Raw genomic sequence first — 20,652 nt, forward strand, 5'->3', positions numbered from 1 at the left:
CGGACAGGCTGCAGAGGCCGCTGCTGACCAGAGTCGCGCCGCCTACCGAATGGCTAGTTTTAAAGCAAGATTGACAGAATGTTGATTAGTACAGGTGGCTGGGGTCATGTGGAGAAGCAGGAGAATGCAGTTGAGAGAGACAGATAGATCGGCCATGATTGACTGGCAGTGTAGACTCAATGGGTCGAATTGCCTCATGACTACTTCTATGACTTATGAATATGAAATATGCGCAGTAACAGATATTTCTCTGCCCACTCTTCCTAAACACTTACTCAAGTAATCTTTTGATTGAGCAAAGGAAGGTTTAGTTTCTGGGAAATCTCTATCAGTCCGTGCCAGTGTTATTACTTTGCAGGTACCATGGGATGCATGAGTGAGTTAGTCAGCTCTTGATCTATGTTGCCTGTTCAAAACATTCAGCCAGAACTGGCAAGTTCATCTCTTGAATGTGAGTTGAGATTGAGATTTCAAACGGTGCTGAGAATCCTACACTTGACTGCATTATTGACAGAACAATTATGGACCATGTAGCTGGCAACTTATAGTCCAAATAATCATCAGATATGGATTGCTAGCTTCTAACACCAGACATTTTCCAATGGGGTATTAAACTATCCAGGGACTATGATACTATTTTCTTGGAATAAGCTTAATATTTACTCTTTTATCATCAGTTTTTCTCCTTTGTAACTTTTCATCTCAATGTACGATATTTGTACCTGTGGACAGTTTGCTTGTTATTGATTTGTTAAACCTGTCTTTCTGTTGCTGTTTCTTAACATCATTGCTATCTCCTATTACAGTCATTTAGACTTCCCGGTGTGGTTTGAATTTCCTTATTATTGCAACTGAAGCGTTTTGAAAAGAACAATGAACAGAATTATTAAACGCATTTGACATAGGAACGTTCTCATGATTTAAGATGCTCACCAAAAATATCAGTTTTTGACCTGAGCTTCCAAAGTCCCTTAAGTTCATAAGTGATAGGAGCAGAATGAGGCCATTGATAGGGTCTAAGTGATACAGTGTAGAAACAGTTGCCCGTTGGCCCATCTTGTCCACAACGGCCAACATGTCCCAGCTACACAAGTCTCACCAGTTCGCGTTTGGTCCATATCCCTCCAAACCTGTCCTATAGAAACATAGAAACATAGAAAATAGGTGCAGGAGTAGGCCATTTGGCCCTTCGAACCATCCTACTAGTCTAATTGTTTCAAACCATTCGGCCCATCAAGTCTACTCCGCCATTTAATCATGGCTGATCTATTTTTCCCTCTCAGCCCCAGTCTTCAGCCTTCTCCCTATAACCCCTGACACCCGTCCTAATCAAGAATCTATCTATCTCTGCCATAAAAAATATCCATTGAGAGACTCCACAACCTTCAGTGGCAAAGAATTCCACAGATTCACCACCCTCTGACTCAAGAAATTCCTCCTCATCTCCTTTCGAAAGCTAAGAGGCCTCTGGTCCTAGACTCTCCCACTAGTGGAAACATCCTTTCCACATCCACTCTATCCAATCTTTGTATGATGCACCCTGGAAGTTGACTGGTGATAAAAGGGAACAGCAGATGCTGGTTTACATGTGATATATTTTCTTGCCAACTTGAACTGGTTGGTTGTAAAAGAAAATCCAATACAAATCTCTGGAACCAGGCTTGCAGCTCAACAAATTAATATTTTTCACCTCCTCCAACGGGATCCTCCCACTGGCCACAACTTCCCATCTCCTCCCCTTTATGCTTTCTGCAGAGACCGTTCCCTCCGTAATTCCCTGATCAATTTGTCCCTTCCCACCCAAACCACACCCTCCCTGGTCACTTTCCCTTGAAACCGCAGGAAATGCTACACTTGTCGCTTTACCTCCCCCCTCGACTCCATCCAAGGGCCCAAGCAATCTTTCTAGGTGAGGCAGAGGTTCACCTGCATCTCCTCCAACCTCATCTACTGCATCCACTGTCAACTTCTCTAAATCGGCGAGACCAAGCGCAGGCTCGACGATCGCTTCGCCAAACACCTCCACTCTCTTCATACTAACCAACCTGATCTCCCGGTAGTTCAGCACTTCAACTCCCCCTCCCATTCAAAATCTGACCTTTCTGTCCTGGGTCTCCTCCATTGCCAGAGTGAGGCCCAGCACAAATTGGAGGAACAGCTCTTCATATTTCGCTTAGGTAGTTTACACCCCAGCGGTACGAACATTGACTTCTCTAATTTCAGATAATCCTTGCTTTCTCCCTTCTTCCCCTCCCCTTCCCAGCTCTCCCACAAGCCTACTGTCTCTGCCTCTTCCTTTCTTTTACCTGCCCCCCTGTCATCAGTCTGAAGAAGGGTCTTGACCCAAAACATCGCCCATTCTTCTCTCCATAGCTGCTGCCTCACCCGCTGAGTTCCTCCAGCATTTCGGTCAACCTTCGATTTTTCCAACATCTGCAGTTCTTTCTTAAACAAATTAATATTAATTCATTTTAACGCCAAGGAGGCTTCAAATGGCCTGGAGATCATTGGAGTGTACCAGTTAGTTTGCCATTCCTAAGTCTCTCACGTCCCAGCATTAAGACATTTGATCTTTGGGAAGGTCCCATACAATGCAATAGAAACCTCACTCCCAAAACTATTCTGAAAGACTCTCAATGTCAGCAAATGTTTGCCCCAGCTTAGCCAACTGTCAACGGTATTAGGAACTTTAATGTTTCTGATGTTTAAAATCCATACAAAAGTGAAATAAAGAAATGGAATGTTAAAAAACATTTTAAAAAAAAGATATTGAACAAAGCGATAGTAAATAAAAATATTAAACAAAATATTCATAATTAAAAAGAGGAACTTCTTCACTTTTCTTCCCCAGATGTGCTGAACCAGCCTTTCAGTGGCCATTAGTGTGCCACTGTGGTGCAGCGGGTAGAGCAGCTGCCTCATAGCTCCAGAGACCCCGGTTTAATCCTGACCTCTGGTCTTGACTGTGTAGAGTTTACACGTTCTCCTTGTGACCATGTGGGTTTCCTCTGGGTTCTCTGGTTTCCTCCCACATCTCCAGGACGTGCGGGTTTGTGGGTCTATTGGCTCTCTGCAAATGGCCGCTGGTGGGGAGAAAGCTGATAGAGAGAAGTGGGGGGTGGGTCAAAGCCTGGCAAGTGGTAGGTGGATACAGGTGAAGGACCGGCGACGTTTCATCAGAATCAGTCTGAAGGTGAGCCACAACCCGAAACATCATCTATCTATTCTCTCCATAGATGCTGCATGGCCAGCTGAGTTCCTCCGGCATTTGGCGTTTCGCTTCATTTGAAAATTTATCTCACTCAGCTAAAATATTGACCATGGTCCCATGGGTAGGTAAACCTTCACATCGAACCTGGTCAACCCAGATACTTCTTTCAGTAATAGACCTGGTATTAATCAATACACATTGATGAGAGGCTTTTTATATTGGTGTTCAAGAAGGAACTGCAGATGCTGGAAGATCGAAGGTACACAAAAATGCTGGAGAAATTCAGCGGGAGTGAAGGAAATAGGCGATGTTTCGGGCCGAAACCCTTCTTCAGACTGATATTATATTGGTACTTGTTTTATTATTTGAATAGCTGATTTCACCCAGAAATATTAAAAGAACAGATCTTCCACCCTTCTCAAAGGTTTGCCTGCGGGCCATCTGTGCACTAAGATTTTGAGTGGGCATTGCGATTTTCACGTCCAGCTGAGGCTTTTGTCTGGCACGGTGTTTGGGCTGTACGCGGGCCGCTGTGGCACAGGCGATGTTGGCACATGTTGGCCGCCGTTCCTAGCTCATTGTCTGAACCTGTGTGCATTGTTCTTCGTCGACAGGTGATAGCTACCCTGTGCAGCTCATTCCGTCGACAATGGCAGCTGCTGCCGCATCTGGCCTCAGCCCACTACAGCTCCAGGTATGTACAACAACAGCAAACTCCGGGACACCAGCCAAGGCGTAGCGCCGAATGCCAGCAAGAATACTGGAGAGATTTGTGCTCTTTTCACTGTCAAGCAAAATTAACGCTTTCAGCACTTATTGAATAGCAGCAGGGAAAGTCGGGCTCTATGGAAAAACATTGCAGTGCAGTAACATCATTTAAAAGCAGCCATATGGTCAGGCTTTGCAGTGTGACTCAATGGAGTCCATCTTCTGGCTCATTTCCTGAAAGTTTTAGAGAGGAAATCTGCTGCAAGTCTCTGGCAGGTTGGTGCAATTCACAGCACACGGTGCTGGCATAACTCAGCGGGTCAGGCAGCATCTGTGGAGGACATGGGTAGGTGACGTTTGGGGTCGGGACCCTTCTTCAGAGCAAATCTTTTGGCCAGTTTACATTCTGGAACATCTTGATCTGTATGAAACTGCGACAGTACAAGATGCTTAATTTGGTTTGGAGATTCAGCCCATTGATTCCACACTGACCATCGATCACACATTCACACTGCTTCTATGTTTTATGTAGAAACAAGGAACTGCAGATGCTAGTTTACAAAAACAGACACAAACTGCTGGAGTAACTCAGCGGGTCAGGCAGCATCTGTGGAGAACATGGATAGGTGACGATTCCTGCTTTCACATTCACACACGACAAACTTGGGACAATTTGCAGCGTCTATTTAACCTACAAACCCGCATGTCTTTGAGCAAAGGGAGGAAACCGGAGCACCCGCAGGAAACCCACGCGGTCCAACTCCACACAGGCAACAGCAGTAGTTAGGATTGAATCTGGGTCTCTGGCACTGTAAGACAGCAGCTTTTGACTTTCGATTTTAGAGATGCAACGTGCAAGCGGGCCCTTCGGCCCACTGAATTCATGCCGACCTGCAATCACCCCGTACACTAGCGCACACTAGGGACAATGTAGAATTTACAGAAGCCAATTAACCTACGAACCTGCACGTGGGAGGAATGTGGGAGGAAACCGGAGCAACCGGAGAAAATGTGGTCGGGGGAGATCGTACAAATTCCGTACGGACAGCACCCGTAGTCAGGATCGAATCGGGGTCTCTGGCGCTGTAAGGCAGCAATGTTACAGCTGCGCCATCGTGCCACCCTAATTGTAGGTACAATGTTGTAATATTGCTGCTCTGTACAATATCGTAGGTGGCAAATGTTTGCAATTATACGCGGCACTGATGGCACTGATGAGATGGCAAAGGTGGGCTCGGTCTTCAATTTGATCTTATAATAACAATCCCGATGCACAGTTCCCCCAATGGTTTCGGCGACGCTCATTGCTTATCCTCCCTTACCCAACGGGCGGCACGGTGGAGCAGCGGCAGAGTTAATGCCACACAGCGCTGAAGACACGGGTTCCATCCTGACCATGGGTGTTGTCTGGACAGGGTTTGGACAATCTCCCTGTGACCTGCATGGGCTTTCTCCGAGATCTCCGGTTTCCTCCCACACCACAAACACGGGCAGGTTTGTAGGTTAATTGGCTTCGGGAAAGATTGTAAATTGGCTCTAGTTCAAGGTTCAAGGTTCAAGGTTCACATTTATTTGTCACATGCACCAATTAAGGTACAGTGAACTGAGTTACCATGCAGCTATACAATGAAAAAGAACACAATACACAATAGAATTTAACATAAACATCCACCACAGCATTCTTCACTGTGATGGAAGGCAATAAAGTTCAGTCAGTCTTCCTCCTTTGTTCACCCGTGGTCGGGGCTAGAGTACGGGGTGATCGCTGGTCAGCATGGACACGGTGGGCCGATGGGGCTTGTTTCCATGCTGTATCTCTAAACTAATGTAAACTAAACAGATTGGGGTAGAAACCATATCGCAAAATGCCATGACATTCTTTAGGTGCCATTATCAAAGAAAAATTAACTGTTTGTTGAAATTCTGGGGTTTAATCAAAGTTGGCTGTCCATGACCTGTGTCCTGGTGTAGGTGCACAGCATAGCCCACATAGAGAGGCATAGACCCTAATGGGGGGGACCCTCCATGTGATTGAAGAGTCCCAACACGAAATGCCGTCTGTCCATTCCCTCCACAGATGCTGCCTGACCTATTGAGTTCCTCCAGCACTTTGTGTTTTGCTCAAAATTCCAGCATCTGCAGATCCTTGAGTCCCCATGGACTCATAGAGTGGTGCAGTACGGAAACTGGCCCTTCAGCCCAACTTTCAAGAATAATACAAAAGGAAATATGTTATTTTGCAAGTATATTGGACTCCAGTGAAAGCAAACCTGAAATCCTGAGCACAAAACAAACTGCTGGAGGAACTCAACAGGTGGAGGGATTGGGTGGATGGAGTTTTGGGTCGGGTCCATTTTACAGACATTCCTTCCCCTCCTAGAGGTGGCCTGACTAGCTGTGTACCTCCAGCAGTCTCTTGTGTTTGCTGGAATATTATATATATATCTCCCACATTAGGAAGGACAGCAGTATATCAACTTAGGACAGGTATAGATAGGGTAGACAGTCAGAACCTCTTTCGTAGGGTGGAGATTTCAAAGACTAGAGCGCATAGCTTTATGGTGAGAGGGGCAACATTTAAAGGAGATATGCGGGGCAGGTTTGTTACGCAGAGGGTGGTGAGTGCATGGAACACACTGCCAGGGCTGGTGGTGGAGTAGGCAGATACAGAGCGCAGATATGTGGCCTTTAAGAGGCCTTTGGATAGGCATGTAGATATGCAGGGAAAAGTGGGATATGGATCATGTGCAGGCAGAGGAGAATTGTTTAATTTGGCATCATCTTTGGCACGGACATTGTGGGCTGAAGGGCCTGTTCCTGTGCTGTACTGTTCCATGGTGACACAGATTTAGAGGCATCAACTAAAATCTGCGAAATTATTTGATCATCAGTCTATTTACTGAACCTTACTGCGGGCAAATCAGTTGGCATGGGAACCATGCAGGCACGGGTTATTGATTGGGGACAATCTGCCATGATCACAATGAATGGCGGTGCTGGCTCGAAGGGCCGAATGGCCTCCTCCTGCACCTATTTTCTATGTTTCTATGTGTAGGATGGAATGGCAGATGCTGCTTTACTCCAAAGTTAGACACAAAATGCTGGAGTATTTCAGTGGGACAGGCAGGCAGCATCTCTGGATAGAAGGAATGGGTGACGTTTCAGGTCGAAACCCTTCAGACTGTTGAATCAGTTATCATGTTTGCTTGTAAAACAACAGCAGCCATACTTGAATGGAGCATCATTAGGTTTGCTTTGGATGTGCAGTGTGTGAGGACTGAGTGGACATGAGAGCTCTTTGTGCTCCCTCTCTGTCTAGCTATAAGTGAAGATGTAAGTTACTGGAATTGTTTTGTTACCCGTGTTGTTGTGTAAATGTCTTACTGGGGTGGTGTTCCCAGCTGTTATCAGGCACCTGAACCATCCTACCACAGCTAGAGAGTGGGCCTAAGCCACTATCTACCTCATTGGAGACGCTCGGACAATGGTTGTTCGGACTTTACTGCGCTTTATCTTGCACTATTGACCTCATTCCCTTTATCATGTATCTGTACACTGTGGACAGCTCGATTGTAATCATGTAATGTCTTTCTGCTGACTGGTTAGCCCGCAAAAAAAGCTTTTCATTGTACATCGGTAGACGTGACAATACACTCAAACTAAAACTCAAACATATCTTCAGCAACACTTTGACCAGTTTCCCTCCAGAACAGCATATGTAGGTGAGAGGGCCAAGATTGAATAGAAACCTGAGGGGCAACTTTATTACATGGATGGTGGTAGATATATGGAACAAGCTGCCAGAAGAGCTAATTGAAGCAGGTGTATAGGAAGGAACTGCAGATGCTGGTTTAAACCAAATATAGACACAAAAAGCTAGAGTAACTTAGCAGGTCAGACAGTATCTCTGGAGAAAAGGAATAGGTGACGTTTCTTCAGACTTATTGAAGCAGGTGCTATAACAACATTTGAAACTCTTGGACAGGTACATGGAGAGGAAAGGTTTAGAGGGATATGGGGCAAATGCGGGCAAATGAGACTGGTGTAGATGGGGCATCTTGGTGAGCATGGACAAGTTGGGCCTCTGTCCGTGTTGCCTATGGCTAATCTGTACCAGTTTACTTTCATCCCTGGTGTTTGTACTGAAATACATGAAGATGTTTCAGTTTAGTGTATTGTCACGTACCGAGGTGCAGTGAAAAGCTTTCGTTGCATGCTATCCCATCAGCGGAAAGACAATACATGATTACAATCGAGCCATTTACAGCATATAGATACATGATAAGGGAATAACGTTTGGTGCAAGGTAAAGCTAGTAAAGTCTGATCAAGGATAGTCCGAAGGTCACCAATGAGATGGATAGTAGTTCAGCGCTGATCTCTGGCTGGGATAGGATGATTCAGTTGCCTGATAATAGCTGGGAAGAAACTGTCCCTGAATCTGAAGGTGTGTGTTCTCACACTTCTATACCTTTTGCCCGATGATGGGAGAGGGTGGCCAGGGTGCGACTCATCCTTGATTATGCTGCAGGCCTTGCCGGGGCAGCGTGAGGTGTAAATAGAGTCAATGGAAGGGATGGAAGATGTATTTTCTAAACTAGCAACACAAAGACTAGTCTCGAGCCTGTTTATTGCTGGGAAATTTCCGACACAAAGCCGATGATTTGAAAATCTGATGGAATTATGAATTTAAAGCAACACAGTTTCTCTCTTGTCCATAACATGGCTCTACCCTCTCCCCCCCCCCCCCCCCCCCCCCCCCCCCCAAACCCCCCCCCTTCCCCCATCTAATAGCATGATGATTATGCTGGGATAAATTCAGTGGCACAGGGACCCCTAACTCAAAGCGTGATATTGGCAGTGAATATTGGTAGTAAGCCAAGTTCACGGGATAGTGCAGCTGAGCTTAGATGTTTGTAGAGATTTATTATTGGAACCTGTACTGGGATACAATGAAAAGCCTTTGTTTGCTTGCTATCCAGTCAAACCTCAACATACTATACAAGACTGCGATCAAACCATATATAAGAACAACTTTGAATGCAAAGAGAAATATACCAGAGTGCCACATATAGTGTTACAGCAATGTGGCGTTACAGCTTCGGAGAAAAAGTTCAATGTCTGCAATGAGGTAGGCTGGAAGATCAGGACAGTCCCCTAGCTTATGAACTGATGAGGAGCCTGATAACAGAGGGGAAGATGCTGTTCCTGCGTCTGGTGGTACGCACTTTCAGGATCCTGTATCTTCTGTCAGATGCGAGCAGTGATAAGGAGGAATGACCAGGGAGGGGGAAAGTATTTGATTAGGTCGCTGCTTTTCCATGGCAGCGTGAGGTACAAATGGGATGGATGGTGGGGTGGCTGGTCTGTGTGATGGACTGGGCTACACAACTCTCATTTGTTACTGCTTGCTGCACCAGCCCATTTGGGATGAGGATGTACTGCCTACAGTGACTCAACTCCACTACGTGCAAAGTCATTGGGAATATCAGCCTACTGTGTATTCATTCATTCTAGTCCTGAAGCTGTGGCTGTTTATATGTTGCTTAGGTTTAGGTTTACTATTGTCCCATGCACCGAAGTTGAGTGAAAAGCTTTGTTTTGCATCCTATCCAAACAGATCAGTTATACCACACATAGATGCAATCAAATCAAACTCCAGTACAATAGGCACAGCAAAGGGGATATATAGGATGCTGCAGGAAGCAACTGCAGATGCTGGTTTAAACCGAAGGTGGACACAAGATGCTGGAGTAATTCAGCGGGATGGACAGCGTCTCTGGAGAAAAGGAATGGGTGATGTTTCGGATGGAGACCCTTCTTCATAGATGCTGCCTGTCCCGCTGAGTTACTCCAGCATTTTGTGTCTATCTACAGAAATCTGTATATAGTGCTCTGCTTTGTAGCGCATCAGTTCCAGAGACAAAGTCTAATGTCCGCAATGGGATAGAGGTGAATCGGACAGTACCCCAGCTTATGGAAGGACCGTTCAGATGCCTGATAACAGCAGGGAAGATGCTGTTCCTGAGTCTGGTGCTGCGCACTTTCAAGCTTCTGCACCTTCTGCCGAATGGGAGCAGGGAGAAGAAGAAATGACCGGGGTGGGTGGGACAAGTCTTTGATATTAAGATTTTAATTAGGATTCTGAGAAAGAGGAGCACTTGAAGCCTGTTCTAAAGGGCTTCAAGAGTTGCTGCCTCACAGTGCTAGAGACCCGGTTTCGATCCTGACTACAGGTCCTGTCTGTATGGAATTCGTACGTTCTCCCCATAACCTGAGTGGGCTTTCTCTGGGTGCTCCGGGCTCCTCCCACACTCCAAAGATGTACAGGTTTGTAGGTTAATTAGCTTCGGTAAAATTGTAAGCGTGTAGGATAGTTCTCGTGTACGGGCGATCGCTGGTCAGTGCGGATTGGTAGGTCCGTTTCCACGCTGCATCTCTGAACTAAACCAAACCTATGTTACAGTGTGGGCTCTGATGCCAGTGAAAAGCTGGGTCAAGGGGAAGTGCCTCCACATGTAGACAATGGTGACCAGCATCCAGATGCTCCTCTGCTGTATACCAATCTATAAATGGTCTCAAGCTAAACGCAGCTTTTGTTTGAGTCACTGTATTCCTAAGAGAGAGAGAGTGTTTCATATCAGGCGCTCCCGATAAGCAGTAAAGGGTTCACATGCCCCATTGTGGTGCTTGTTTCGTGAGATTACACTCTGATTGTCCACTCAATATTACAAAGAGAGAAAATGAGGGCATTCATGAGCTGTTTTGCGTCTCATTGTTAATTAAAACCATTCACCTCACATTTAACCCCCTGCATCGGGAATTGTTAATGTGAGAATATTAATAATAATGACAAACAGCCCATAGATAGTGTTTAAACGTGAAAACTTTAAATCGCCAGGATTATTACCAAACAAAGTCAACACTTTGTGAAAAATGTGACATGCAACTTTTCTTGTAGATACAGTAGTGTAATTTGTCCTTCACTGCTTATCTCTCCGAGCTTTAATGAGGCTTGGCAAGTCCTAACAATGCATGCAGCTGCAGCACAAGTACTAACAGTTTCACCAGTCGATTGGAATTTGTATACAGTATTTGTATGTTGAGAGCAACAAATAGAATGGTGGGGGTGGGACAGAGAATGAGAGGAATGCACAGATGCCGGTTAAAGAGTCCTCTTCTTAACTGTAAACAAAGTATACTTTGGAGAATGACCTTTTGTGGTTATGCTGGGTGCTGGTCCAGAGCATTTCTCAATACGCCCCAGGGGCAGAATAATGGGTAGAGCCAAGGCCAAATCATTCTATTTTTAGTGAAACAGCAGAGCAGATGGAGTCATGAATAGTCATATATCTGAAGGGAGGCCGAGAGGCTTTAAACATTAATTTGGATAATATATTTGTTTAACCCTGGGAACAACTGTAACTCTAAGGGCACCGCGTGGATTTGACCTTCTAGCTGAATGGCGGGGACATCTCAGAAGGAGGTTGCAGGAGCGTTCCTAGAGCAGATTTCAGTGCTTGCGCAAAGGCTCACTACATTTCAGAGAAGAGCAAAATTCAAATGTTTTTTCAGGATCGATTTCTCCCACTTCCTCATCCAGCAACAGCCGTGGAACAGTTAGTGGTGTCATTCCTGTAGGGAACCTTTTGCCTTTTGCATTAGTTTAACTTAGGAAGCAGCAGCTTAGAGCAGCACAGGCCAGTGTGAACCCTAATTTGTGGCTTCAACATCAGATAAAAGCAAACTTTGCACGATTTGCCAGTTCAAGATCAAATGTGCAGACACTGCTGATCGAATAGAAAAGAAAAACAACAGAGGTGAAGGTAAAAATAATGATTTTAAATCCTGAAATCTTGAGGGTTATTTTATTATAAGAGTCTAAAAAGCAACTAATCACTTCCAGGGCATTTAGTTTTAATGACTTGACACTGCAAACTAAAGTGATATAAGGTGCTTATAAAATTATATTACTTTCTCTTTGCCTAAAACATTGTTCAACAAACCGTGGCTTGTAATATGGCTCATATTTTATCTTTCGTAGAGAATATGCTTTTATAATATGCTTATCACAACATTTTTGCAAAAGCTTCTCAGAGTGACAGTGTGTATATTAATTTCAAATCTGATAAGACCAGTGGCTGATGGTACAAATTATTTTATAATGCAGAATTAAATTGGTAGATTTTTTTTGTCGAAAAAATGTTTGGGCTGACACTTTTTGATTTAACTTCAACGTAATTGATGTACATTTCCACCAAACATTTTGTCCTTCCCATGACATATAAAAACACTGGAAAACTCCAGTATGTCTCCTTGATTTTTAACCAAGATTTCCCAGAAAAAAAATTGACAAAGACAGTCCCCTTTTTTAAAATGCATTTTTATCTCTATTTGTAGAAATCAAAATCAATTCTATTTAGTTCCTGCTCCCATTGTGCCTTGGTGATCTGCAATGCATTAAATTATCCCATTGCAGTTTTACCCAAACAAGAACAAGGGTAATGAGATGAATGAATGTTCCATGTTTTTGAGATCTGACCTTGCCCTGACCGAACCTCCCACTATTAACTTACGATTTAACTACTTCCTGCAGATAGAAATTATGGAACCAAAAAAATTGGTGGTTATTGAGGTCTCATTAACTCCATGACATAGCATTGGTATCTTTAGATTGCCTTCCTGATAATCCCTCTAAATCTCAGACTATTAGCATGGAATCCAGCTTCCCATTGGTTTTATCATGCCCGGATGGGAAGCCGGTGACAATATTCACTGGATTTATTTGAATAAGTGGGAAGCGCCACTTTTCAAGTGAACCGCCGAAAAAGATTTAGTTTAGTTTAGAGATAGTTTAGGGGAAGCAGGCCCTTCGGCCCATCGAGTCCGCGCCGACCAGCAATCCCCACAAATTAACACTATCCTACACACACTAGGGACAATTTTATATTCATGCCAAGCCAATTAACCAACAACCCTGTGCGTCTTTGGAGAGAGGGAGGAAACCGGAGATCCTGGAAAAAACCCCCACGCAGGTCACGGGAGAACTCCATACAGACTGCACGCATGGTCAGGATCGAACCCAGATCTCCAGCGCTGTAAGGCAGCAACTCTACCACTGCACCATCCTGCCACCAAATATTTAGTTATTCTTCAGTCAAATACAGATTTATTTCAGAAGTATACCTGATTTAAAACAGATAAAGTTTTACAATTGGTCATGTCTCAAGTACTTCAATACTTGCACTAACACAAAATCGATATCACTAGTCAACATATCAACGATAATCAACATCGCTAATATTTCAACACAATTTTATTTTTTCATGAAATGTTTGAGAGGCTACACTTCAAAGTGCCTCAGGAAAGCAGCCAACGTAATCGAGGACATTTCACCCGGTCATTCCCTCTTCCCCCTTCTTCCATCGGGCAGAAGATACAAACACTTGAAAGCACACACCACCAGATTCAGGAACAGCCTCTACTGAATGTGCCTCACATAAGCTAGGGTGTAGTCCCATCTACCTGTAACATTTTGCTCTGTAACTAGAACGTTATAATGCTGCAACACTATATTCTGCACTCTGGTATCTTACTCTCTGCACTACGGCGGCACGGTGGTAGAGTTTCTGCCGTACAGCGTTTGCAGCGCCAGAGACCCGGGTTCAATCCCAACTACAGGTGCTTGTCTGTACCTAGTTTATACGTTCGATAGTTTTACGAGTTAGATAGACCTCTAGGGGCTAGTGGAATCAAGGGATATGGGGAGAAGGCAGGCATGGGTTATTGATTGGGGACGATCAGCCATGATCACAATGATTGGCGGTGCTGGCTCGAAGGGCCGAATGGCCTCCTCCTGCACCTATTTTCCATGTTTCTACGTTCTCCTCGTGACCTGCGTGAGTTTTCTCTGAGATCTTCGTTTTCCTCCCACACTCCAAAGACGTACACGTTTGTCAGCTAATTGACTTGGTATAAGTGTAAATTGTCCCGAGTGTGTGGCGTGTAGGATAGTGTTAGTGTGCGGGGATCGCTGGTCGGTGCGGACTCGGCAGGCCGAAGGGCCTGTTTTCGTGTGGTATCTCTAAACTAAACTAAACTAAGCTAAGCTAAACTACCTGCTCTGTTCTATTCCCCTCCTGACTGTGTCCACCTTGCGCTCCAAGGAATCAAGTCCTAGCCTGCCCGTCCTCTCCCCATAGCTCAGGCTCTCAAGTCCTGGCGACATTTGTCTCAGGAACTGTCTCGTTTGATAGCAAAGATAAACAGACAAATCTTATTAGGGACTTCTTATTTAAGAAATTAATTTCTGGAGCAGGATTTAAGTAATTTGTGCATTCAGGCGAGGAGTAGCTGACGAGCCTGCCAGTTAAGTTGGCAGAGTGATGCAATGTGATGGTGTCTGTCACAATCTGCAGGCAGGCAGGCAGGCAGGCAGGCAGGACATTACGCTTTGCTATGTGTGAGGCTGCACTTGAACAAAGTGACAAAGGAGGCAGCGGACGGTGAGCAACAAGGAAAAGGGGTTTAATTTCTGCTGGTGTCGGCTGTCTGTCACAGCAAAAGTGGGGTCAGTAAAGTAAGTGACAAGCTGTCGGTGGCAATCACTGCTCACCGTCATTTAGGCAGCCCGCAACAAATTGTGGCAAAGATGACAAAGGAAAGGAGAAACACTGGAGGGCCAGCACTCTCTGCGGCTCTCAGGCGCTGTTCAGTTTAGTTCAAGAGATACTAGCAGGGAAACAGGCCCTTTGGCCCATCCAGACCATGCTGCCACACCATCGCCATCAAGGTGCCGAGAACGTGGTGGCTTTTGTAGACTGTCTCAGGGTAATTAATCCTCCCATACTCTTGTACTTAAGTATGATTGAGACTAAAGATAGACACAAAGTGCTGGAGTAACTCAGTGGGTCAGGCAGCATCTCTGGGGAAAAAGGATGGCTGACCATTTGGGGAAGATGAGCTGTTTGCAAAAAAAAGGAAAGAGTAAACAGAGACAAGGGACAGCTGATGCTGGTTTACACTGAAGAACACTAGAGTAACTCAGCGGGTCAGGCAGCAGCTCTGGAGAAAAAGAATAGATGACATTTCGGGTCGAGACCTTTCTTCAGTGAAAAGAACTTCACTGTACCTACATACATGTGACAGCAAAGTACCATTGAACCAGTGAACCATCGGTCACACTAGTTCTATGTTATCCCACTTTCCCATCCAGCCCCTACACAACAGGGGCAATTTACAGAGGGTCAATTAACCTACAAACCCGCATGTCTTTGCGATGTAGCTGGGAACTGGAGCACATGGAGGAAACCCACGTGGGCACAGATTTTAGACTTTGGTGATACAGCACGGGAACAAGTTCTGCGGCCCACTGAGTCTGCGTCGACAAGCGATCACCCCGTACACTAGCACTATCCTATACATGTGGGACAATTTACAGAAGCCAATTAACCTATGTCTTTGGGCTGTGGGGGGAAACCGGAGCACCCGGAGAAAAGTTACATGGTTGTAATCATGTATAGTGTTTCTGTCGACTGGATAGTACACAACAAAACGCTCTTCATTGTACCTTGCTACACGTGACTATACGCTAAATTAAACTAAACTAAATACTAAGCTAAACTGAAAGAACGTGCAAACTACACACACACACACACGCACATGTACACACACACGCACGCACACACACACACATGCCCACACACACACACACGCACGCACACACATGCCCACACACCCACGCCCACACACACGCACACATACTCACAACCACACACACACACACACACACACACACCCACGCACACACACACGCACATGCACACACACACACACACACACACACACGCACACACACACACACACCACACACACACACACACACGCACACACACACACACACACACACACACACACACACACACACACACACACACACACACACACACACACACACCACACACACACACACACACACACACACACACACACACACACACACACACACACACACACACACGCACACAACACACACACACGCACACACACACACAGATACTCACAGACACACACACACACACACACACACACACACACACACACACACACATGCACACACACACACACACACACACACACACACACACACACACACACACACACACACACACACACACACACACACACACACACATGCACACACACACACACACGCACACACACACACACACACACACACACACACACACACGCACACGCACATGCACACACACACACACACACACACACACACACACACACACACACACACACGCACCCGAGGTCAGGATGGACACTAGACCTCTGACGCTGCGAGGCACTCTGCTGCCTTTGACTGCTGCCTAACAACACTGAAAGGGTTAACTGCGCAGTGCAGACTGCTGCTGAATGTGGACACTGACAGTCCATTGTTTGTGAACAATGGCTCATTGCCATTTTCATGTCAGAGCTGCAGGAAGTAAGCTTGCCCTGTGAAGGTCAAAGGTAACATTATTAGGCTATTTTACTTCATCTTTGGCTTGACATGAAATCGTTTTAATTTTGGTAGACACAAAAACCTGGACTGTCCGTAAACTTTGTAACCGGCATGCCAAGCCCAAACTTCCCATAGCTTCTTTGCTGTTCTTAAAGCCCTGTCCCACTGTACGAGTTCACTCAAGAGTTCTCCCGAGTTTGCCCTGATTCGAACTCGGAGAATTACGGCCATTGCCGCTCGTAGGTACTCGGGGCTCTCGTGGACATTTTCAACATGTTGAAAAATCTTCAAGAGTCTTCCTGAGCTTATCGCGTTTCCCGAGTATCTGCCGTTAGCGTTACGAGCCGCTAAGAGACGTCCCGAGCTCCGACGTACGCGCTACGTTTATTCTACGTGCTTACCACGAGTTTGATTTTTTTTTAAACTCGGGAGAGCTCTTGAATGAACTCGTACCGTGGGACAGGGCTTTAACTCTTCACCAGATCTTTACTGAGGTTCATTAACAAAAGAGTTGAAATCACAGACAAAAGTACACAGTGCTGCAGTAAGTCACGGGATATAGAAGATATAACAGTACAGCACAAGAACAGGCCCTTTGCCCACATGTCTGTTCCAAACATGATGCCATGATCTGTATAGGAAGAAATTGCAGATGTTGGTTTAAACCGAAGATAGACACAAAATTCTCAGCGGGTCAGGCAGCATCTCTGGTGAGAACGAATGGGTAACGTTTCGGGTCGAGACCCTTCTTCAGGCTAGAGTCAGGGGAAATGGAAACAAGAGGTATAGACAGTGATGTAGAGTTCTCTCAACATTTCCCATCTCCCTTTCCGCTGACTAGTCTGAAGAAGGGTCTCGACCCGAAACGTCACCCATTCCTTCTCTCCAGAGATGCTGCCTGGCTCGCTGACTTACTCCAGCATTTTGTGTCTATGATGCTGATCATCTGTTATCCACCTGCACATATTCCATATCCCTCTATTCAGTTGTGTATCCATCAGCTCCTTAAATGCCACTATTGTATCTGCCTCAACCACTACCCCCAGCAGAGTGTTCCAGCTTCTCACCACCACTCTACCCCACTCCCTCCCTCTTTCCCCCCGCTCCTTCTCTCCCTCTCTTCCCCCCTCCCTCCCTCATCCCTCTCAATAGACAATAGGTGCAGGAGTAGGCCATTCGGCCCTTCGAGTCAGCACCGCCATTCAATGTGATCATGACTGATCATCCCCAATCAGTACCCCCTTCCTGCCTTCTCCCCATATCCCCTGACTCCGCTATTTTTAAGAGCCCTATCTAGCTCTCTCTTCAAATTATCCAGAGAACCGGCCTTGACTGCCCTCTGAGGCAGAGAATTCCACAGACTCACCACTCTCTGTGAGAAAAAGTGTTTCCTCGTCTCCGTTCTAAATGGCTTACCCCTTATTCCGAAACTGTGGCCCCTGGTTCTGGACTCCCCCAACATCGGGAACATGTTTCCTGCCTCTAGCGTGTCCAAACCCTTAACAATCTTATATGTTTCAATAAGATCTACTCTCATCCTTCTAAACTCCAGTGTACAAGCCCAGCCATACCATTCTCTCACCATATGACAGTCACGCCATCCCGGGAATTAACCTTGTAAACCTACGCTGCACTCCCTCAATAGCAAGAATGTCCTTCCTCAAAATAGGGGACCAAAACTGCACACAATACTCCAGGTGTGGTCTCACTAGGGCTCTGTACAAATGCAGAAGGGCCTCTTTGCTCCTATACTCGACTCATCTTGTTATGAAGGCCAACATGCCATTCGCTTTCTTCAGTGCCTGCTGTACCTGCATGCTTACTTTCATAGACTGATGGACAAGGACCCTCAGATCCCATGGTACTTCCCCTTTTCCCAACTTGATGCCATTTAGATAGTAATCTGCCTTCCTGTTTTTGCAACCAAAGTGGATAACCTCACATTTATCCACATTAAACTTCATCTGCCATGCATCTGCCCACTCACCCAACCTGTTCAAGTCACCCTGCATTCTCATAGCACTCTCCTTACAGTTCACGCTGCCACCCAGCTTTGTATCATCTGCAAATTTGCTAATGCTACTTTGATTCCCTTCATCCAAATCATTGATGTATATTGTAAATAGCTGCGGTCCCAGCACCGAGCCTTGCGGTACCCCACTAGTCACTGCTTGCCATTCTGAAAGGGACCCGTTAACCCCTACTCTCCCCTCTCCCTCCCTCATCCCTCACTCCCTCCCTCCCTCCCTCATCCATCTCTCCCCCCATCTTCTCTGCCCCCCCCCCCCCCCCCCCATGCTGTAGGGCAGGAGCCACTGGAGCGTTGCCCGCCCTGGCACCCAGCAGCGGGTAGACAGCGGGGCTTTGGCGCTGCCACCCCCCCCCCCCCCCCCCCATCTCCCTCCCCCTCAATTCCCTCATCCTCCTCCCATTCCCTGCCCATTCCCTGCCCACACCTACCCAGGCCGCAGCCGGGCAGCCGGGCTCGCAGGGCGGGATGAGGATGGCAGGCGGCTGAGCCAGAGCTGCCCGCAGAGCAGGAAGCGAAGGCTGTGCTCCAAGGCATTGGTGCACCTTGACCAGGCCCCGGGCTAGGTCGGCTCGGCCACCGCCTGGGCTCCAGTCCAGGCCCCGACTTCATCTGCGGGCTCGTCCCTGACCCTGAACCCATGCTCATCCAGACCAGGCGGCGGCTTCTTTCTCGGCCCCAGTCACCGCCCCATCCCAAGCCCCGGTCTAGGCCCTCACATCAGCTCCTGCCGTGGCTCCAGCCCAGTCCCAAGCCCAAGCACAGGCCCAGGCCCAGTACTCTTCTCGGCCACATGGCCCGCAGCAACGCGTCGCCAGTCGCCGCCACAGCGACGCCCCTTCCTGACTGACAGGAGAGGAGACCTATCCGCGTTGCAGCAACTGCATGGGTGGTTTTTACGATTTTGAAACTTCAATAACTTTTACAATATATCATCGATCGGAACAAAACTTGTTGCACTCGCAGCACAGGAGAATGATGAGTAAGGGGGCAAAAAATCGCAGCGCTATTGCGTACCGGTTTTGCGCAAATAGAAAAACCACGCAAACCGGATGAGCACAAGATCAGAGTTTTAGTTATGTATAGATAGATAGATAGATAGATAGATAGATAGATAGATAGATAGATAGATAGATAGATAGATAGATAGATAGATAGATAGATAGATAGATAAATAAATAAATGAAGTGGATCTCATATTCTTCATAAATATTACAACAAATAAAAACACTAGGCATAGTTTTGTTATATTCAGCGCACCATTGGGTCTATTTATGCATTATGTCACTGGCTCTATGCGTTAGTTGTCTGAAGAAGGGTTTCAACCCAAAACGTCATAGAAACAGAAACATAGAAAATAGGTGCAGGAGTAGGCCATTTGGCCCTTCGAGCCAGCACCGCCATTCAATATGATCATGGCTGATCATCCAAACTCAGTACTCCGTTCCGGCTTTTTCCCCGTATCCCTTGATTCCGTTAGCCCTAAGAGCTAAATATAACTCTCTCTTGAAAACACCCAGTGAATTCACTGCCTTCTGTGGCAGAGAATTCCACAGATTCACAACTCTCTGGGTGAAGACATTTTTCCTCATCTCAATCCTAAATGGCCTACCCTTTATTCTTAAACTGTGACCCCTAGTTTTGAACTCCCCCAACACCGGGAACATTTTTCCTGCATCTAGCCTGTCCAATCCCTTAAGAATTTTACGTTTCTATAAGATCCCCTCACATCCTTCTAAATTCCAGTGAATATAAGCCCAGTTGATCCATTCATCCATTCATCTGTCCATTCCCTCCACAGATGCTGACTGACCTGTAGAGTTCCTCTAGCACTTTGTGTTTTGTTCCAGATTCCAGCATCTGTGGTTTCTTAACTCAAATCACAACATTTGATTGGGAATCAGTCTGAAGACGTGTCCTGACCTGAAACATCACCTGTCCGTTCCCCCAACAGATGTTGCCTGACCCGCTGAATTCCTCCAGCCACTTTGTGTTTTGCTCCAGATTCCAGCATCAGCAGTTCCATGTATCCCTCAGCTTTGACTTTGTTTTACTTACAGCTGGTCAAGTCTTTCCCCTCGGTCCTGCAGTTCTCTTGCTAGACTATAGCCTCCATGGTCCCAGGGCAACACAGCGTCTTCACCCTAGTGATCACAGTCACATCAGAACCCAATGCCGTGGGAAGCAGCCA

The 20,652-nt window shown here is 46.2% G+C and overlaps 1 protein-coding gene across 6 annotated transcripts in view; it reads left to right on the forward strand.

Moving 5' to 3' along the window:
* Window positions 1–20,652, forward strand: part of sox6 (SRY-box transcription factor 6) — a 428,636-nt gene that overhangs the window by 289,773 nt on the left and 118,211 nt on the right. For all 6 annotated transcript variants that reach the window (XM_055649876.1, XM_055649875.1, XM_055649878.1 and 3 more), the window contains exon 8: window positions 3,826–3,905. In XM_055649876.1, coding sequence (XP_055505851.1) covers window positions 3,826–3,905 — 80 coding nt within the window. The remainder of the gene's footprint in view (window positions 1–3,825; window positions 3,906–20,652) is intronic.

Source organism: Leucoraja erinacea, chromosome 18 (assembly GCF_028641065.1).
Source record: "Leucoraja erinacea ecotype New England chromosome 18, Leri_hhj_1, whole genome shotgun sequence".
Lineage (NCBI taxonomy): Eukaryota > Metazoa > Chordata > Chondrichthyes > Rajiformes > Rajidae > Leucoraja > Leucoraja erinaceus.